This window comes from Nelumbo lutea, chromosome 4 (genome assembly GCF_056320005.1).
Source record: "Nelumbo lutea isolate HS-2025 chromosome 4, American lotus-T2T, whole genome shotgun sequence".
Lineage (NCBI taxonomy): Eukaryota > Viridiplantae > Streptophyta > Magnoliopsida > Proteales > Nelumbonaceae > Nelumbo > Nelumbo lutea.
In genome coordinates this window covers 88,217,709-88,239,766 of record NC_142687.1, presented here as the reverse complement: position 1 = coordinate 88,239,766, position 22,058 = coordinate 88,217,709, and the positions used below count along the sequence as shown (strand labels likewise).

At 37.3% G+C, this 22,058-nt stretch overlaps 1 protein-coding gene and 1 long non-coding RNA gene across 5 annotated transcripts; one reads left to right on the top strand and one right to left on the bottom strand.

The window, feature by feature from the left end:
- Positions 1 to 240: 240 nt before the first annotated feature.
- On the top strand, positions 241 to 3,275 carry LOC148861620 (uncharacterized). Of its 3 annotated transcripts, none has more exons than XR_016094782.1 (6): positions 241 to 612; positions 797 to 1,948; positions 2,030 to 2,162; positions 2,285 to 2,353; positions 2,899 to 2,955; positions 3,051 to 3,275. It is a non-coding gene; the product is annotated as an uncharacterized LOC148861620 (long non-coding RNA). The 3 variants fall into 3 exon arrangements; XR_016094783.1 differs by having other exon boundaries at positions 241 to 894; positions 1,613 to 1,948; XR_016094781.1 differs by having other exon boundaries at positions 241 to 1,948.
- A 1,626-nt stretch (positions 3,276 to 4,901) lies between these two features.
- Positions 4,902 to 15,094, bottom strand: LOC148861619 (putative feruloyl esterase A). 2 transcript variants are annotated; one of them, XM_088981932.1, is made up of 11 exons: positions 14,623 to 15,094; positions 14,440 to 14,506; positions 11,266 to 11,345; positions 10,929 to 10,994; positions 10,737 to 10,784; positions 10,529 to 10,596; positions 8,690 to 8,762; positions 8,432 to 8,593; positions 7,406 to 7,600; positions 5,377 to 5,465; positions 4,902 to 5,286 (listed from the first exon to the last, which is right to left on the bottom strand). In XM_088981932.1, the coding sequence occupies exons 2-11, from the start codon at positions 14,501 to 14,503 to the stop codon at positions 5,070 to 5,072; spliced, it is 1,062 nt and encodes a 353-aa protein (XP_088838058.1). In that variant the 5' UTR covers positions 14,504 to 14,506; positions 14,623 to 15,094; the 3' UTR covers positions 4,902 to 5,069. The 2 variants fall into 2 exon arrangements, with proteins under 2 accessions (XP_088838058.1, XP_088838059.1); XM_088981933.1 differs by having other exon boundaries at positions 14,857 to 15,082.
- Positions 15,095 to 22,058: the final 6,964 nt, after the last annotated feature.

Below are 22,058 nucleotides of genomic sequence, written 5' to 3'. Positions count from 1 at the left end.
CGAACCGGAACTCACCCGTCAACAGATTTGGCGGAGAAGCCAGCTGCAGAATTCTCAAGTCAAGTCAAAGGTTTTACTGTTCCAACTTCCAAATTGATGTGGCTGATATTCGATGCAACAGCCTCCATAACAATATTCTGCGCATCTTTTTATTGATGCAATATTTCGGATGGGTCGTGGGCCCCAACTCCCATCTGTCAGTTACATAGGAGATAGCACAAATTCGATGGCAGTGGAGCACAAGATACGCAGTTTCTACGATGCAGCAGATATTGAACGAAACCAAGAAGCCTGCGAGTTCCTGGACGAGTTCACACAACACGAACATCTGTTTTTCTGCAGCTTTTCGCTCTTTTCCGCAATTCCTGAAGCACCCCGAAGGAATTCGACTTTGTTTGGTACTGATTGTGTTTTGATTTTGGTGGATTTTGTAGCAGAGAGATCCGGAGGCGTCGAAATGGCTGCAGAACAATACAAGTTTCGGAAGGCTCCTCCCACTTTCGAACAATATTGGGTGATCTTGCAAGAGGCTTGTGACAGGATCACCAATGGACTAGAGGGAAAATCTCTGATCCAGGGTTTATCTTCTGATGATTATATGCGATATTCCACGTATCCTAATGCTCCTATTTGTTCTGGATTTATTTCTCTAGTTTCAAGACTCGTCACTTGCTTCAATTTCTGTATTTTCTTAACCTAGCACCTGTGATTGGTTTGCACTTCTGCATCTTTTTTGCATAGCTTCAATGATATTGCATCATGTGTAGATTTGTATACCTTTAGCTCACCTCCTTAGAACCGTTTACGATGCTTGTTCTCCAGAACCCCCCTGACTATTCCCAGCAAATGTATGACAAATTCAAGGAGACATTCAAAGAATATCTCAATCCCAAGGTCTGTGCATGACATCTTCGTTTTTCTTTCCTTCCATAGAGGAATACCATTTGATAAGAAGTAATGTTTCCAAAGGGAAAGTACCAAGTGGTTACGTAGTAAAAATGAAACATAATATTTATGAATTTATCCTAAGCCCTTCTAAGCTGATAGATATTCTATTATTTTTCATCCTCTAAAGTCTAAACCCTTAAACCCACACTCAAGCAGCAACTAGGAAGGTCAGAGGTAGTAGCCTAGCCCCGTGAATTTGATAGAAATAATGAGAGACATTCTTTGGGGGGGGGGGGGGGGAGAGGGAGAGAGAGAGAGAGAGTGAAATTAAAAAGGATTTCATTTACTCCACCACTATTTTTTTCCAACACAATGTTTCATGTTTGATGGTTTTTCTATCAGGTCATACTATCTTTTAAGAGAAAAGAGGGGTGAAGTCTTGTTAAAAGAATTTGTGATGAGGTGGTCAAATCACAAAGTTATGGTTAGATGACTTTGGAAGTTCTTTCATTATCTTCAACGATACTTCATTAGTTCATTCCTATAAGGAAGCTTCCCCCACTTGACAGAACTGCACTCATGTCCTTCCCTAATACTTGCCATTTCATTACTTCTTTAGGTCAAACTTCACAGATAAGTGGATTTGTTATTTCATTTCCCAAACTCTAGAACATTATTTGACTTATTTCAAACTATATATATCCAATTTTTATATGGTCTTTAGGTCTACAACGAAGTGAATGAACAACTAAGGGATGCTGTAATGTCTATGGTATGTTGATGAATGATAACAGACTATGTCAACATGTTGGCAATCTTCACTTCCTAGTCAAGCTCAAGAATAACAGTTATCTTAGTCCCTTAGATTGGTGAAGAGCTTGAAGCAAGGAATATTAACCAGGCACTGCTTTGGATGTTTTGGATATGCATGCGGAGATGGGAATGGGATCTATGAAATATTATGAGGACTTCGAAGTAGGCTTGCTTAAAGAGACTGTATTATTCCATAAAGGCCTCTAAATCGGTTACAGTCTATCCTCACTCAGACTACATGCTCAAGGTAACTCTTCTTTCTTTCTTTCTTTCTTTCTTCTTATGCATACATAGTATTCCTTGGTCTAAAGTCAGTTTACTATGCCAGGTGTCAAGTTAATGATCTTTTGGTTTTTGTAACTGAAATGATTCCTAAGTGGATGAATGCTTGAAAGTTGAAACAGGAGAAAAACAGAACTTCCTGCTACTTACATTCTAGCAGTGAACAAAAGCTACTAAAGGTTATTTAGTTATTTGGCATCATTTTCTTTGCCGATTATATTGGTGTATGTTATACACCGTATAATCAGATAATCTGAATTCATGTTCTTATAGAATTGGTGATTTGTTTTGTCCTTGACAGGTTGCGGAACAAGAGTTTTCTATGTATGCAGGTCATTTGCAAGAGAAGGCATTTCCAAAAGATGTGATGGTATATTACTAACTTGCAAATTCTAGGGAACAGAAATATATTTCATCAAATTGGTACTACAAAAACACTATAATCTGTAAGTGTTGCGTATGAGATTGTAAATGTGACATTCATGTATGCAATATCTGCAGCCATATGGTGCTTTTGTAGTACTGTGTTATTGGCCCGGGTGTAGGATCCCATCACGGGTCGGTCCACGGGGAGAATCTCGAGTTTCTCTTTGCCCCTCCCTTTTCGTGCAGACCCTATCGTGGCGACCTAAGGGGTGGTTTGTCCAAGAGATCACCCTAACTCTCCTTTACTCTTCTCTTTGACTGAAATTCTGGATGCCTTTATTCCATAATAATGGCTACTTAAATAGGAGATTACAAGAGTCCTGTTCTTAGGGAGACTCCTTGCTGAATAGGGAGACCTCCAACTCTATCTTGATAAAATAAGACTGATAAGATAAGATAATTTAATCTACTAACTTAATAAAATAAGATAACAATATAGTCTAATCTAATCTACTGAATGGATAAGACTGTTGCTGTCAAATTGGATAGGATGAGAACACCGGATCATTGCTGCTGCTGCTCCCAATACGCGTCCACATCATACTGGTACTATCATATATATGTGCATATATATATATATATATATATATAAAGCATGCACCAATGTCGAACCTGATGGACTTCCTGTCTATTCTGTACAGAAAATGGTTGAGCTACCAACTACTTCAACCAGTGAAAAGAGAGAATGATAAGGCCACATAGCATGATTCACAGATTTATTTCATCAACTGTGAAGCCGAATAAAATAGGTTGCATGTTGAAGTTTTGTGTGGTTGAAACAGGGAACCAAGTCAACTAACAAGCAAAATGCATGAGATCAATGTAGATTGCACAAGACCAATAATTATATAGAGAATTCTTCTTTTTTTTTCCTATTTTCCTTTAGGCTATGTTTGGTTTGAAGGAAAATATAGGGAAAGGTAAGGAAGCTTGTACAAGATTTGTAGAGGTTTCCCTACCTTTCCCTACTTTTTCCTTCAAAACAAACATAGCTTTAAAGTTGGATATATTCTGCAGTGAGATCTTTTCTTCTTCTTTTTCTTTTTTCTTTTTTTTTTGATAAAACGGAAGGAGCTACACAAGCCAGGGGGTCCTTTTTTTTTTTACAAAACAGAAGGAGCTACACAAGCCCAGGGGTCCTTTTTTTTTTCATAAAACGGAATGAGCTACACAAGCCGGGGGGGAGGGGGGTATCATGTTTGATTGCTTCACAATAAACATGACAATACCTGATATTATGATTCATCTGCATGCCAAACAATGACACTCCTCAATAATGTTACTTAAGGCTATTTTGATTTGAAGGAAAAGATAAGGAAAGGAAGTAAAAGGTAGAAAAACCCATACAAGGTTTGTAAAAGTTTTCTCATCTTTCCTTTTCCACTTTTTCCTTCAAACCAAACACAGGATTCACCTTTTGAAATAGATGAATTTAGAATCTCCTCAATGGTAAGCAGATCACGCAAGATGAGGGCAAAATTGTGGGCTTCAGAAATTAATTTGCATGTTAGTTACTTTATTGATTATGACAATTCGTAACTTCAAAATTTCAGAAATTCATAACTTTAAAATATTAATATTTTAAATTCAAACTGTGTTTTGGATTGAAATCAATGTTAGTTACTTTATTGATTATGACAATTAATTTGCAAGACCCCAGGATAATTATGGGTGTCAGTTACTTTATTGATTATGACAATTAATTTACACGATCTCAAGATCATTATGGGTGTCAGTTTCAGATTACAAAAATTGCAGACAGACACCCCTCTACTTGGATTTGGAGTTTGGGCCATCCCCTACATGTTTTTTTCTGATTTGAGTCATTTGACCATAATAAATCATGAATATTAGATTACATTACCTTGCTATAAGAAATCTATACAAACTCTTTAAGAAGTAAATTTACATCAACACTTTGGAAATCACAAGAAATACATTATTGACCCTCGCAATCGACCCGACATGAAATGTTGAGGACCCGGACCAGATAGGGTCTATAATTTTTGGATCTGAAACTAAACCGATCAATTCTGAAACAGTTTGACACTAAGTGGAATCAATTACGAACTGATGATAATCGAAACCCTATATCAGGACCCGGAACCAACCCAACCAGTTTCGGTCCATCGGGTCAGACCCGATCCATTGGCAGTCCAAATTTCCTCCCATTGTATTTTTCTTTATTACAAAATTCATTTAATAATTTATCTTCATATTTTGTCTTAATCAAATAAATGAAATTTTTTGTCATTGGTCTCAAGCAGCCAACTTAGACCAGGTTTAGATCAAACCCAAACATGAAAGGTTGAATTGAGTTAGGGTTAAAACATTGGCAACCCAATCCAACCCAAAAAAAAAAAACGTCGGGATGCGTGCGTTCTCTACTTATTTTTTTAACAATAATCGAACCTAAATGGACAAAATACAGTGGACCTCATCTCACATCACTACTTTCACTAGTTCAGTAAATAAATAAAATGGTAAACGAATTGCACCCAAAAATCTGATTCTTGTTGATAAAGAAGGGTGAAAATGTACATAGCCTAACAACAATTATATACAGACTCTTTTGACGACCCCAGTTCCCACTGCAAGAATCTTCATGAGCTCTTTTGAACAAGAAAACCCTGCTCTACTTTTTTGCATCCCTCCAAATATCACAAAACAGAGATTCCACCTTTTCGCTTTTGGGTATTGAGCTCTAAAACTGAAGCGATAGGAGTCCTTGATAAAACAATGTTTCCACTAAGATCGGTTGTACTATAGCTCGACATATCATGATCCAGCACAATTCTGCAAGAATCCCATGTCTCCGCCTGTAACTCGATACCAAAATACTCCAAGTGATCTGTGATGCTGTTCCCAGAAACAGATCTGCAAAGAAAATGATGAAGGAAATTAACAACTAGACGAGCCCATACCAAACTCTGTTGGAAAAAATTGCAAGGACAAAAAGAAGATTACCTGCTACAAGTTGGATCTTCCCCGGAACCATCGCAAACCTTCTCAACTGTATACACCAAGCTTCCCCACCCAATGTTGTAAAGCCAAACCTACATTTGGGAGATAAAATATGGATATTACTGATAAACAGAAATCAAAATATGGATATTACTGCCAGTCAGATATACAGTTGTGCTTGATGCAAGTCAAAAGGCCCTATTCTTGTAGGATATATCTTTTCAAGATGCATGCCTGCAGGATCTCTTGATCCATAATTCAATGTTCGTCTTCTGCACAGTGTCAATTTATTTCTACCTTGACTGTGTCAATATTCTATAAGAACTGAACCAATAAGGAAATATTTTTCTGATAATACAAAATTTATAAAAATAAAAACACAAGAGCAGGTATAATCCACCCAGGAAGGAGGATAAATAAAACTTCCTGCACCCCTACAACCTCAATCCATCAGCATTGTCAGACACTGACTGATTGTTGAACTGCTGACCAATGTTCAAAATATCAATCCGGTATGCCCCATATCGGGCATATTGTATCGTATCTTTGGATTCCCATTACACCTGTTTAAAGGTGTATTCGGGAACCCCTTTTTTATTAAATAATACATATAAAATTATACTTAAAACTGAAATTTGAAAAAAAAAACTAAAAAAAAAGTGCATCAAACGCCTCTGCCGATGCACAGAGGTATATCGATAATTTGAACCATGCTGGTGACCCAGTGAGATTTCTGGGTCCCAGTGATTAACCACTAGAACTATTGCTCAATGAGCTTTCCTGTTTTCTGTCCACTCTAAGTCTGACAAATTGTACCCCACAAACCAAATCCAACAGTTCTAAATACCATAACACACAACGATGACATATTTTGCTCTTCAGAACCAACACACAACTACTACCCAAACTGTACACCAGCAATAGAGACCACCAAACAACTGCTATAAAACTGCAGACAATCACCTCTAAAGCCAGAATCACATCAAAGCAACTAAAAATTTCCAAACAACCTAATTTTGCAATAAATCTAATTTCAGGTATGGCATCACTTGACTAAGGACATCACCTACCCATGCCAGCCTGTAAAACATTGAAACCAAAATCTTTGTCAGACTAATTTGATAGCACTACCTCTTACCTTTTTCTTCCAGGTCCATAAACACTTGAATTTTCTTCTCTTCCCAAAAAGAGCAATCCCAATTTCTTACCAGTGTTCTAAAAGGTGTAAAAGGCATATGCCTGGAGGCACCTCCAGGCGAGGCACTCCGAAAACGCCCTGAGGTGTATGCCAGAGGTGTTGACACCTCTGAGGCGTACGCCTCAGGTGCAAGAGGCGTATGCCTCATGCGCTTCTTTCATGAGGCGTGCTCATGCGCCTCATGCACATCTTATATAAAAAGATAGGAAAATAAAAAGAAAAAAGAAAAAAAGGAAAGGAAAAGAAAAGAAAGAGAAGGAAAAAAAAGAGAGAAAAGAAAAGAAAAGGGAAGAGAAGAAAAGATAAGGGGAGCTCCAGCGAGTGAGCGAAGCGAGCTCGCCTCCACTTCAACAAGACACCCCCCCCTTTCAATTAATGTTATGCATCTTTATTCTTCTTAATATAAAAGATTTTTATTAAAAATAAAGAAAGAATGAGATCACCCCTTCCTCTTCATCCTCCTCCTAACCCCCCCCCCTCCTCTAAAGGGGTGTTTGAGAGGCTTACACCTCTTGCGTTCTACGCCTCAAACCTCTAGGTAGTGGAACGCCTCACGTCACGCCTCCGCATTTTAAAGCATCGTTTCTTACGAATCTCAACTTCTTTTTGAACCACCATCCTTATTAGAAGTAACCATTAGAATAATATGAAACAAAATCCAATAAACTGGTAAATACAGCAAGAAAAGTCCAAAGTGAAATTTATAAACTTCTTAAGGCAGAATGAGATCATATTGTAATATTTATACAGAGATAGATATAGTTTATTGTAGTTTCACGTGTAGAAAAAGGTGACTAAAACAATAGATTTCATAGAATCATGTATTCATGTTACCTCTCTTGGGAAGTGTTGGTACGTCTTCTGTGGAAAATAACTATAGTATGGAGGCAAATGAGGCACAATATCATGTCCATGCGTGACACGAACTGTATTTGGCACATGTTTTTTGAAGTAAGATACAAAAGCTGCATTGCCTGTACGGGGTTGTCCAAATGTCATAACCTGGATGTTATGTGTTCCATAATTAACCTGCAAAATAATTAAAGAAAAACAATTACTACAATGATAACTTCAGGGTATCGGAAACTGGTAATCCAACAAGAAAACATAAGGCAATTCAAGAAACAATTAATGAATTAAGTTCAGATAAGAAAGATAACTCTGCCTCATACATTGAAATATTAATCCCATTAAAAGGGCACTGTGTTGCCAACTATTATACTACACCATAAGCATATTAGAATTAGAAAGGAACAAAAGGGCAATGTTTTTTTCTCTCTAGTGTCGCATGAAGAAAGCAAAAGGGATGTCCACATCTAAGTTTCACCGGTGATTGTGAAAGAGAAGGTGGTACTTTTGCACTTACAACTTTACAAATTTACTGATTTAGAACAAATGAAGCTTACTTTTTAATTTCATTTTAACTTTTATTGTCACAAAATGTAGAACTCCCAACTTGAAATCACAGAAAATTCAAATTTCTCATGCCTTAAGCTCAAATAAGGCATGAATATTGCTAAAGAATACCAAAAATGATCCATGCAAAACATCAAATACTTCCCAATACACACAAAATAAAAAATAAAATAAAAATAAACAAAAAGAATAACATAGGAAGCACAAACACAAAACCCCTGCCCCAACCGACATGTATAACTATAACATATACCAAAAACAGCAGAAGGAAAATAAGGTTGGTCGTAAAATTCTCTGTATGCATGCCATCTTTGCCTGCCCCACCACTCACCCAAGAAATTTCTCTCACACACAAATGCATGTATGTGCACAAATATTGGCACATGAGGAAAATAAATTCACAAATAATTACCATACATAAAAGAAGAGTTATATAATATCTACCACAAGATCAAGTGCACAAAAAGAGGCCATAGCCCCTCCCATCGAATGCCCTGTCACCATGATGTCAAGGTCCCCAAAAAAATTCTTGGCTCTTTTAACAGCATGTAGAACCCCAGGTCGTATTGTTGTGTTATGGTAAGCAGAATAAAATCCATGGTGCACCTGAATCCAAAATGGCATGAAAGCTAATAAGGCTCAACCAACGCAGACGCTTTTATTATATGTATGTTGTTTGTAAAACTCTTTTCTCTTGTATACCATAGCATCAGGCGTGCCTGGGTATTTCAGATCTAGTTGTTTCCAGAACAAGTCCTCAATCCAATTCTGTATGCTGCAGATATCAAGTCAGTCCAGAAAAAAAAAAAAAAAAAAAAAAAAATTCTTAAGTTCGAGATGCTAGATAAATTTAACATTTGCAAAACTGAAAAGAAAAATAACAACAAATTCTTTTTTATATAGAAAAACAACAACAAATTCAACTAGTTACTTTTGATAAAACTTTTCTTTTGTTCCATTTTACTAGGTAACTTGACCAATTTATTAAAATTTTCATAGCCTACCCTAAGCAACTAATTGTGTACAATGTCCATCGAGCCTGCGCTCACAGTTTAGAGGGGGAAAAAAGATCAACATCACAATGTAGAATAAATAATAATCCTAGGTATCATCATCATCATCTATAAGTGTCTAATGATACCACCAAAGGTAGAATGCTACTTCTAATGGTGAAGGACCAAGGGTACCAGTTTACCACAAGATAAATACTGGAGCAGATGACCATCTCTTCCCCCAAAGAATGTTTTTCCTCATTTGAACTAAAGAATTACAAATCTAGAATGCCCAGTCTTCAAGTTTGTAAAAGTAATGCAAGAGCAAAAGAGTAAACACTGGAATTAATTAAAATTTTTATATTTCCATTTTTTATAGAAAGGGTACTTTGGACATTTTATGCATGTTATCTATGGAGTCTGGCATTAGAGTTTGATTTTACATGCCCATAAATGAACCATGAATAGAATCGCCTCTTTTCTATTGTCCGGTTCAACAAATGCAGTCATTTTCTGAAAAAATAAATTGGTTGACTTTTTTAACCATGCCATCAGTTCTTTAGAGCCATGAACTGAATACCACCTTAGCGTTTGGTGCCAAACAACCTCCTATTGCTCACATAATTGGACACCTCTTATAGATCTTCACAACCTTTCATCCTTCCAAATCTAATCTCAAAATTCCACCTAGAACCCTAAATTCTATAGTTTTCAGATTTTCTTCACAAAGCAGAGTTTCGTCCTCTTGTGCAATGTAGAGAACACTGATATGGTCCCCACTACTGTACTCGTATGACTATAGTCAGTAGTTAGTTGTTAGTTGGTAGTTGATAGTTATTTCAGTCGGTCTTTAATTATTAGTCTTTTATCTTTTGCCATGTAAGCAGTAAGGGTATTTCAGCCCTTTTATCTTTACTTGAGAATTAATATAAATAGTAAAGAGGGGCGGGAGATCTAAGATCCTCTCCTTTTCTAATCTCCCCTTCGAACTCTTCTTCTCCTCCTCTCTTCTCTTCTCTTATCCTCTTCCTCTTGCTCAATTTGTCTTGTTAATTAAACACTAAAACTAGGACTGATTGTAGTCTTATTCGACTACATGCAATACATACTTCAACCCATCCCAAACTTGATTGCCCTCTAGGGCTACCATTTTAATCCTACCTACAAAACTTTATTGAAAAATTCCTCTCCAAGACCTAGTTTCCATTTTTATTTTAAGCATTTAGACTTTTTTCTAACCTAACCAATCTCTCTTTTAGTCCTAAACTAACCCCTAAAACCATCCTAACCCTCCTAGGCTCATTCTTGGATCATTCAAGTTGCACATCAGTTTGGTATCAGAGACATCAGTCATGCATTAATTTGGTAACAGAGCAAGTGATCAAAAAGTATAAACTAAGATAACCCCATGCATGCATCATCAGTGGGCCAATAATGTAGTTATAAGAGCAAGTGATGCTTATAACTAAAAGACAATCAGTTGTAACAATTTAAATGATAGATATGTTGACAATTGAAGAGAATAAGCAGGTACTCAGAACATCAGTACCTGCGTTCCTGAGTGCCCCTAAATGCAATTACAATTGCATTAAGATCCTGTGCCACCCCGACAAATGCCTGGATAAGAAGCTTACAGTGAGATCAAAGATTCAGGGATGGGTAATAGGAAGAAGCATTTGATAAAACAATATCATGGTGGAGCCATATGGTTTCTGGTTATATAACTATGAATTATAACATGTTGCAAGAAGAACTACCTGTAAACAGTGCTTCACATCAACAATCAGATCTATAATTTCAAATCCCTGTGTCAATTAGGAGAAAATTTATCATATGCCCAATCATTAGGGAGGAAAAATACTAGACCCCTTTATAGATTAGGAAGTAACCAGAAATGATATCAAAAGGCTTCCTTCTTACATTTTGCTAGATATAAAAAGTGATGGTACCTTTGTCATGTCATCACATCTTGAGCATGTCCAAGTAAATAGTTCTGTGAGATTTGAAATGTAAACCTGCAAAATAAAGAACTAAGCCCCCAGTCAGCATCTGCATGTCACACAACTCAATCAACTAATCAAGCAACTTCAACTTGGTAAATACAACGAGAAACAATGTTGCAATTACCAAGCGGTACCGTTGAAACTGAATTACCAAACCATGTTGATAAAAAATTAGTAATTAAGAAACAATCTGTAATAGTTAAAAAATGATATAACTGAATAATTGAATTTCTCCTTTAGGCTCCAGCACTTACTCTAGAGATTTATTCATGTAAAAACTTACCGCTGAAGAATACTCCACTAATATTTTGGCAAGAGTGTGGTTGTAGGTAGGAACATGGTCCTTGTGATGGACATTTACTTCTGTAACAATGAAGGAAGGTATCATTAGAAAGTTTTCAATAAATATCAGCAATTCAAGAGATCAAATTTTCATGTACATAATTAACTTTTGTCCACTGAATGAGCAAAGGTTTGCAACATATCAAAAAGTTCGATGAAATATTGCAAAAGCCTGCAAAGAGTAAGATGTTTTCCCTTTCCTGACTTAAGCGTTACTGATTTAAGCGTTCATAATTTAACAATGGATGTCATTAAACAGAACATTATAGCAAAACAGGATTCATGTAGCCAATCCCATATAGTTGTGATAAGGCTTATTCTAAGTTCTAGGAAGAAAGAAATACATGAATTTTCAAGGAAACGGAGAGGAATTTGGAAGCAATAGTTGAATGCATCACTTTCAAGGTGGCATATTGGGTGAAAAGTTTGGATAGCTTCTCATCACTCACAAAAGATGATATAATCAAAATGTGGAGGGAACTGACAAGGACTTCTATAGGAAAGACAGTAAAACACCAATAAGCAGATGTTGAACACCATCTGAAGAGGGCTTCTTAAAGTTTAACTTTGACGGTAGCAGTATTGAGAATCCAGGCCCATCAAGAATAGGAGGTATTGTCAGAAATGAAGAAGGCCACTTCTACAAGGTCTTTCTTGTAAAGTGGCAAGGACTTCTACAAGAAAGACAGTAAGACACCAATTAGCAGAGGCTGGATGCCATCTGAAGAGGGCTTCTTATAGTTTAACTTTGATGGTAGCAATATTGAGAATACAGACCCATCAAGAATAGGAGGTCTTATCAGAAATGAAGAAGGCCACTTCTACAAGGTCTTTCTTGTAGAAGTGACTAGGACTTCTACAAGAAGAAAGACAGTAAGAAACCAATTAGCAGAAGCTGGATACCATCTGAAGGGGGCTTCTGAAAGGTTAACTTTGGTGGTAGCAGTATTTAGAATCCAGGCCCGTCAAGAATAGGACATATTTTCAGAAATGAAGAAGGCCATATAGTGGCACTCCTTAAGGGCAGATATTATGGCAGTTATAGAGCAAGTACAAAGGGCAAAGAAGATGAATATCACCAAGCTAATTATTGAAGGAGATTCAAGGTTGGTGATTGGGTGATTGCAGGACGTTGAGCCTGCTCTGTGGTCTTGAAATGAAGTAAAGAAGTTAAAATGGCTAAGTAGAGGAATGGATGTGAGATTTTAATTGATAAAAAGGAAAGCAAATGGCATGGCTGATGCTTTAGCCAAGCAAGGGGTGAGAAGAAGTCAATTGTCTAGGCACAGTTGTAAGAAATTAAAAACTAAGATATAAGAGTCCTTATCTCCCAAAGGGGTGAATGTATGTGTGTACATTATTATTATTGTCAGTTATTGATCAAAAAAAGGATGAAGATTCAAGTAGAAATATCATGTCAATTACTTTTAGATCTTTATTACTTTCTCTTTCATTTTGGAAGTAGGAACTAATCTTATATGCAGTACATGTGGGATGAAATCAAAGTAGAATATCTTAACAACCAATAAATAATGCAGAATGGACCAACTATGCTTCCCTAGACAGACACTACAATCGGGAGTTTTTTTTTTTTGATAAATAACAGTTAAAATTCATCCATACCACCTAAAAGGTACCTTTAGCTACAAAACCTTTTTTATTGGTACTTTTGGCGACCAAACCTTGTGCAGATGTCCAAACCATGGATTTCAATTTCGTCAAAATTTCATTTAGTGAAATTTCAATTTCACTTTAGGAAAGTGAAATTTAAATTACCAAATTTCCAATTAAGCTTCAAGATGTATTTGAATTTTTGGTGTATTTCAGCACAGAAAAAAATTAGTCAATTAATAGAGTAAATAATAATCATATATACCAAAAAAAAAATCTATTTTGAACATCATCTGAAAGCTTTTTAAAATATAACAGATCCTGGGAGTTGGTTTGCTAGTTTAACCATTACAGTGACAAGGGTTGAATGACCAAGGAATCTTCCATGAGGCAAATTGGTTTGGGGATCAAAATTTCCACACAAGTTCCTGTCACTGTCCTCTCTTAACATTCGAATTTTCAACAGAAAATATCATTTCAACAGAAAATATTACTTGTCCCAAAACACTTACAAAAACGTAGGGAACGGGACTAATGTGAACAGAACTGAACAACAGGTAGTCAATCAGAAAATCCCTTATTTGGTAGGCAGCTCAGGTTGCCCACATCATCCCTGCACATGGCAAAAAATGAGACAGGTGATTGTAGGGAATCTCCCTACTTGACCCAAATAGTGAAGTCACTCATTTCTTCTACATGGAGGGATCTTGTAACAGATCCAAACAAACTGTCAAATAGGGATACAATGGATTGGCCACATGTTCAATCCCAAAGTCCATATCTGCCAACATAACCAACCTTGTATCGGTGGTGGTTTTCATAACAAATAGTCTAATATGATCATCCAAAGTTTTAATTTTTTTTAATATAAAACTCACCTATGAAGAATGGTTTGTGGAAATTTTATTCCATGAAAAAAGGTCAAGGAGAAAAACTCAGAGTCAGAGACTCCTTTCAGGCTCCAAATCATTTGCCATGTGTAAGATCCATGGGTTGTTTAGGAAAGCTCGCTAAACAACCCAACTAGCAAACTCAACTCCATTATATAAACATGTAGATCTAAAAATGGCAGAAATTTTTAATAAGTACAATGTATAAAGCAGAAACTTTCGGGAAAATTTACGAAACTTTAGGAATTTTCATTTCGTTCATCCTGAATGAAGTGCCAAAATTTCACGCATTTAAAACCTTGGTTCATACAGACTACTTTACCACTTTAACAGAGTTATCCCAATTTCTCTTTGTCAGCATTCCGCAATAGAAATTTCAAAGCTTCAAGCGATACTTACTGAGAACTACGATGGCAACAAGTGTTTCATATAACATAATGTCGTTGAACGGATTTAAGAATTGCAAAAGTAATCCATGGAGCATACCATCCCTATGCTATTGCTAAATTTAATTTAAGGAAGCGTTGGAAACCCCCAAAAACTGCGAGCTAGCCTGATAGGTCGGAACATGATCACGGGTGCAAAGAACGGAATTCAATGAAAAGGACACATACCTCTCCCACCAGAAGTTGCAAATAAACAGATGAAAATCGCCACCTTTAGCCGCAACGATTTCATGGCCTATCAAAAGGAAAACATTGGATAATCAGGAGCAACCTAACAGAGGACAAATATTCAAGCAATCTTCTGTCTATTTCTCCTTTTACTGTTTTTCAACCATAAAATTGATCCAAGACCTCCAGAATCGACAAAGAAGCAGCGCATGCAATGCTCGTATTCGAATTGAAACCGCGATTAGTCGAAATTTGAACCACGATCTTCCCCGAAAAACAACAAACACTTGAAAACTTGAATCAGTCAAACAATGTTGACAAAATTGGGGAAATTTTTTTCCGGAAGTCAAAGAACAGTTGACAGATACTTTCCGGCGTTTTACGCCGGATCTTGATTCAGACGTTGAAATCACGGACCTTGTTGACGAATTTGTTTGGAGGGTAGGTGCACAAGCTTGGCAGATTTTGATGTACGGTGCGCTCGCATCTGCTACAACAAGCACCTACCCAAAAGACATGTGCCTCCTATAATTTTCTCTCCATTTTCTCATTTGCCCTCCCTCATCCTCTCAATATGTTCTTGCACTCTACGAGAGAGGGATGACAACCACTAGTTCTGAATCTTTTGATCAGTAACAGTAAGGGGAGTCTAGCCGAACCGAATAGAATACTTGGTTATTAGACATATTAATGGTCCGGGTCGGGTCAGTGTCGGGTCGGTCGGGTCGGTCGGGTCGGGCTTGTATATGTATCAATAAAATACACTCGTGTCCGAGTTCGAGCCCGAGCCTAAGCCCGGCCCTCATATAAAGTCTAAGACCGGATTTGAGCCCTTATTTGGCCAGAATTTTAAAAATATAAATTTTTTTTGGCCAAAATTTTAAAAATATTTTTTTTCTTTGTGTTAAACTCAAAAATAATAAACATCTCACTATTACTTGGAAAAAAATAGAAGAAAAACAAAGAAGAAATATTATATATTATTTTATTAAATAAAATATATTTTTATTATTTAGTATATTGTATCAAGTCGGGCTCGGGCTCGGGCTTGAGTCGGGCTTTTTTGAGAAAGTCTGAGCCTGACCCCAAAAAAGTCTAGCCCGGTGCTTTAGGCCCAAGCCCAAGCCCGTGGGCATAAAATTATGACCAAGCCCGACTTAATAACGGTCTGGGTCGGGCTACCCGGCCCATGAATGTCTATTGGTTATTGAGCTCGGATCGTTGAAATTGTGTTAGGCTCTTCGAGCTCAATTCGAGCTAATTCAGTTTGAGTTCGGTTTGGTTTAAAGCTAATAAGTTTGAGTTAGATTGCAACCCAAGTTTTTTTCTAAAAAATATAAATTATATATAAAAATTTGTTATTTTACATATAAAAATTATTTACTATTATACATAAAAATAAATAAATATATTATATATATAAAACACTATAAAAAATAAAAAGTATTTATTATATATATTTATATATTTATATATTTATTTATATGTATATGTATATGTATGCAAGGCAGAGCTAGAGTTTTTTCTTGAGGGGGGCCAAAAGCTAGGAAACATGGGTAAAGGGTCAAAATATAAGTGGGATTTAAATGTGTTTTATTGGAATTTTGAAGGCATAGGGGGGAGCCATGGCTCCCCTCCACCCCAGTATGTATGTATGTATGTATGTATGTAATAAAATATTATTTATTTATTATACTAGGCTCGTGAGCCGAGCTTCACTAGGTTCGAGCTCGGCTTGATTAGCAAACGAGCCTATATATCAAGTTTGAGCTTGATTCGAAACTCGATTTAAACCAAGCTAAGCCAAACTCAAATAACTCTTAAGAAGCTCGGCTCATGGCCACCCCTATGATCAATACAATTTGACACCAACAACCTTTGAAATCAAGATTTCACTTAAACCTCCCATCATTTTTCTCATAAATACTAGAAGTCCCCCTCTTTTTTTTTCTCAAATGACTTTAACATTCCTTCTTAAAATAAAACATTGTTACGTCCGAAGGTCAATCAAAAGGCTCCTTTACCCTTAATTATTCTTTAAATTTTCAATGCATTTGTTGTTCATTTATGAAATGATAAGTACAGGATCGAACTGATATGGTCTTTGTAATTCTCAGTTCATCCTTTTTCTCTCTCCATCAAAAAAATAAAAATATGCACAAATTACCTTTAGCATATTTAAAGGTAGCATGTGATTATCTATAATTATAATGTTTCTCCTCTTTTCTCCTCTTGTTAAATTACAGTCCCCTTTTGTTTGGAGTTTATAATATATTAATATTGATACGCAACTCTAAATATGGTAGGAAAATGAAGAGAAATTATCTAAAACTCATCATAACTTTTAAGCATTTCTCTTAAATTCAATATAACTTTTCAAAACATCCAATAACCCCGTGGCATTGAGTTTTTGCTTTCCAAAACTCACTTTCCGTTAAAGCACCTTTAGTATTCATTTACAAAAGTTGTCCACATCAGCATAAATGCAATTTTTATGACCAAATTGCCCTTGAATGGCTAGCCAGCCTTATTAAACATATTTGTATGACTAAAATGCCCTTAAGCGCCCAACTGCCTTATATATAAGATTTCTACTTGCTGATAGACGTTTTGCTTTCACCATGCTCATTGGAAGTATTCCAAGGACATTAGAAAATGGGTTTTGGGTCGAATAATAATAGGGTATTTCTGGAATATTGACAAATGGGTCAAATATAACAAAAGGATCAAATGGTAATCTATTAACACCTATTAGCTCTTTAATGTCACATTACTGACATGGGGTTCCCTAGACATTTTGAAAAGTTATTATGAGTTTAAAAGAAACACTGAAAAGTCATGGTGAGCTTTAGACAATTTCCCAAAAAATGAAAGAAATATCATAACACGATCTCCACCAATTCTCAAGCTTCAAAATTGCCGATAGTGATAATAGATCATACCATTTTGATTGGAAATTAACCCCCTAGAAAAAAAAAAAAAAAAAAAAAAGAGTAGTCAATTCACACATGAGCAACATCGAGTTTTCAAAAAATTTAGCCATGTGTGAGGTTACATGCAAATATTGACAAAGGTTCCATGGGACGGAGGTTTTGTCTGTTGACATCACCCAACATGGGAGGTAATAGTTCATTTTGAAAAGAGAGGGGAGGTCTTAATATTTAGCATAAAAGCAATGGAGGTTTAAGGTGGCATTTGATAAACATGAAATCTGAAACTTGAAAAGTTAAAAAGATATTATGTGTATAAAATCCGAAAATAAGCAATGGAGGTTTTGTCATTGTGCTGGGTTAAACCTTCAACGTCTGAAAATTCTTCAATTTTACTATTTTACCCCTAGAACAGACTACTTAGTAAAATTATAAAAAAAGGATACAAATAATTTATTAAAATCAAAATAACATTAAAAAAATATGAATAAAATCCAATGAAAATGTAATAAAATAGTTAATAATTAATAACAAATAAAATGTATAACCGGCCTTGATAGTTCCAACATTGTTGATGGGTATCGAGCTCCATCGAGGAGAAGAACAAAGCTTCGCGTTTGCGTTGATTGGAGGCACTCTAACCCTCCAATTAGAGTAATTTGTAGTCAGTTCGACAGTTGGCCTTTTCCAACCTCTGCATTATCCTCTTCTATGGTTAAAGTGACACCAAGACTAATGGATTCAATGGCTAGCGAAGAAGAAGAAGAAGAAGAAGAAGAAACCTCCATTGCATACTGCATAGGCCAAGGCCGAAGATTTTGGCAAGCGGGACTAGGAGTATGTATGGATTTCAAAAGACAACAACTTCGAGGCAAAACGAAAAGGTGTACTTAGAGGCTGATGACGTTCTCCGAGAATGTGATTTGCAAATCCATCACAGCATCATAAACTACAAGATTTTCCTACTTGCCTTGGAAGCAATGGCCCTCTGTGAAAAGCAAATCACATTTCCAATGCACTATAGTCTTGACATTCAGAGAGAGAGAGAGAGAGAGAGAGAGTGTATGTGTCGTTGCCATGAGTTGCAGCGATGATCAAAAAAGAAAAATAGAGGACGAAAGCCATGGGACCAAATAAGAAGAAGAAGAAGAAGGAAAATAGAGGGAGAGAAGGCTGGAGGAGTCACTTGCCATCGCTAGTTTGCCGTTGTATTAAGTGAAGAAGATGAATGATGGGAGGGAAAAACATACGCATGTCTTTAATTAAGGGTATTTTGGACTTTCAACCAGGTATGAAACGCATATGAGCACATTCAACACCTGACCTAGGTCTTATTACTTCAAATCTGAAAATTCATTTCAGACCCAAATTCATATACATTTCCAAACACCTCTAGCGTCTAAAAAGCAACATTTTTAGAATTCAAATGTTTGAAAAGTGTTGTAAAAAGCCATCTAAGTCTTTTACCACAACATCAACCAAAATCTAAGTGGTCGTTAGCTCTCACATTTCTCAACATAACTACATTTTATTAGTAAAGCTATTGTAAAGAATATATATGGTTAAATTGTTGAAGCCTCCTTGAAATTTGGTAATTGTAATCACCCATGCAACTACTTTTTGACAAAAATACTTATTGTCCAATTTTTTATTATGAATCACTACCTTAAACCCTTTCAATATTTCTTTTAAATTGATTTATTTTCCAAACTTATGAGGGTCAATCTACCCCTCCAATCTTATTATGCCATGTGGTGATAAGAACGCTTTATGGCACTTTGGCAACACATGCGGTAGGATCTCGCTTGAACACTCCTCAACAAATCATCCTATGTGGCCCAAACAAACTTTGGCCTGGCTTAAGAGTACATCGACAAATCAACTTACTAACTCAGAGCACATGACCGACTTAGCTGCTCTGCACTCCTAACCTACTTATTCACACTGGGCAACCCACGACATGAGAAACCTCTTTGACCTTAGTATGCCTCTAACCTATGTGGCACGATGTCTCTCTTCTCCTTCGCACAAAGTAGTCAATTAAAGGTGTATGTTGACGTGATGCCTACTTGGCAAGGATAAGCCTGCTCGCCCCCCGCTTCATAGGGAGCCTTCACCCTCAAAAGGTGTGCTCACAATTACACACACACACACACTCGCTTCAATTCTTGCTCTATTGCTTATCACCACCTTGAAGAGATCAGTACTTACTTGATCGTTGGAGTTCCTTGCTTGGGAAATCCCTTGGGCCCTCTAACACACCCACGATGTCGTACTGGCGTGTCCCATAAAGAAATGATGGATAGATGTTAATATACCGAATGTGTCAGACACGTCTTAACCAAGTCTCAAGGTATATATAAGGGTGAATCTCCACACTTAGAAGGTATGTCACAATTACACACATACACTCTCTTGCTTCAATTCCTACTATGTTGCTTCTCACCACCTTAGAGAGCTCGGTACTTACTTGACCATTGAAGTTCCTTGCTTGGGAAATCCACTTGGGCCCTCTAACATCATCTTCCTTGTAGGTTTAGCATATAGTTGAGCTTGTTGAGCTCCAAACTATCACTAACATCATCCATTAATTAGTGTTGTTTGCAGGAAATATCAAGTACTGAATACAAAGGTTGTTCCCTCTTTCTTTCCATTCACCATGTCTTCTCCAAAGAACAAGGACACTCAAATCGCTTGTGGATCTTCCTCTAGGAGACAACCCCAAAATGTTGATTCGTTAGTGATGCCAATGGGGGTAACTGGTGAGCAATTCAAGGGCCTTGTGCGCTTGGTCAAAAGCATGCAAGTCTGCCTGTGGGTTTGGGAAGAGTGTGGAGCCGCAACCGCCTCAAGAACAACCCATTGCACAATTAGGGGGTAGCTTCCAACACATAACTATGAGAATTGACCACCTGCACCACTAGAAATTCCTCAAACACCTCGCAACAACAATAGTGATAGTCTTTACTGAACACGGACATCAAAGTGGTGGGACCACACTTACATGCCTGAGAAAAAAGGGAGAAAAGTGAATTCTTCCTATAGGTTTGACATCTAATGCTCAGTGGCAGCCCCCAAGCGAGATAGATACAAAAGGCGTCCCAACATGAACCCATCCGGTTTGATACCTTGAGCGCCCCAAAGTTCACAAGGGTGTCGTATTTAGTGCTCGAGATACTCTTGGAACTACACCCTAAGGATTTCAAAACGCCAACCCTAGAGACCTACGATGGGATCGCCGACCCACTAAACCACGTCAAAAGCTTTTAGGGCACTCTTGTTGCTATATAGGGCCTCAGAGGTGAGCATGTGCCTGGCCTTCCCGACCACACTTCGGCAAACAATTTGTTGCGGTACTCGAGACTTGCATCGGGCTCTATCAAGAATTGGGAGCAATTCAACGAATAATTTGTGGCACACTTTGCGATAAGTCACCAACATTTGAAGACCATTGTTAGCCTGATGCACATCCAACAACGACCTAAGGAAACCCTCTGAAAGTACATCTGAATGTTTAACTTGAAGACCCTCTAGGTCCATGACCTTAACCCAACAGTAACAGTATAGCAACCACCCACGGGGTCAGAGATAATTGTCTCCAGTTCTCCCTAGCAAAGAAGTTGTCGTAAAACATGATCGAGTTTCTCCACCACGTTGAGAAGTACATGAATGATGAAGAGGTCATATGTGCAAAAGGAGACTAGGGGAGAGGAAGAAAATAAAGGAATGGGATAGGGACCAAGGTGAAAACTTCGATAAGTGAAGTTGCGCTGAGGGAGGTTTGTCCAGACGATCTCAATCACCACCCATGCACGCTCAGGTTCTGTCCAAAAGGCATCGAACCTACACACCATTGAACATCAAGAAGGGATAGATCTTGATATAGAACAAATAAGTAGACTACCTAAAGTGGCCCCCTCACATTAGAGATAACCCAACAAAGAGAAACCAGGATTGATATCGTAAGTTTCATCGGACCGTCAAGCATGATACAAAGTATTGTCAAGACATGAAGAATGAGATCAATGGATTGATCGAATACAAATACCTTAAATAGTTCGTTAAGGACACCAACATATCGAGTAGCCTAAAGATTGAGAAAATGATAAGCACTCACCGAGCTAATTGCAATGATCATTGGTGGATCAATAGTGGTTGGGTGCAGCCACACCACCCAAAAAGCATAAGTTTGGGAGCTATAGTCGAGAGAAGGCAGCCCACCTTTGAAGGGGTTGAAGCTAGACAATATGATCTCGTTTGGGGAAGAATACCTGAAATATGTTTGCTTACCTTACGATGACACCCTAGTGATGAAGATGTTCATAGCGAACTACAAGGTAAAGCGTATTTTATTAGATAGTGGTAGTTCTACTGACATATTGTTGTTGGATGCTTTTGAGGAGATGAAACTCAATTGGAAATGTCTTATCCCAACTAACGTACCATTGGTTTGCTTCAGGGGGACGTAGTTTATCCGATTGGGAAGATCAGCATGTCAGTAATAGTAGGGACTGCACCGATCAAGGGTACTATGAAATAGGGGTGAGCAAATGGGTAGGTTCTACCCCGTAACCGAATGGAACCGGTTTTGAATTGACCCTACCCAACCTGTTATAGGGTAGGGTTTGGTTTCAAATGCTTGGAACCGCCCCCTACCCAGGGCGTTCCAAGGTATAGGGGTTTACCCTA

Excerpts from the sequence above, each read along its gene's own strand:
- LOC148861619 (XM_088981932.1), bottom strand. The coding sequence starts at position 14,503 with ATGAAATCGTTGCGGCTAAAGGTGGCGATTTTCATCTGTTTATTTGCA. Across the intron at positions 10,995-11,265 it reads TAGTGGAGTATTCTTCAGCG|GTTTACATTTCAAATCTCAC; the intron begins GTAAGTTTTTAC and ends TTTATTTTGCAG. Across the intron at positions 8,763-10,528 it reads AGGGGCACTCAGGAACGCAG|CATACAGAATTGGATTGAGG; the intron begins GTACTGATGTTC and ends TGATATCTGCAG.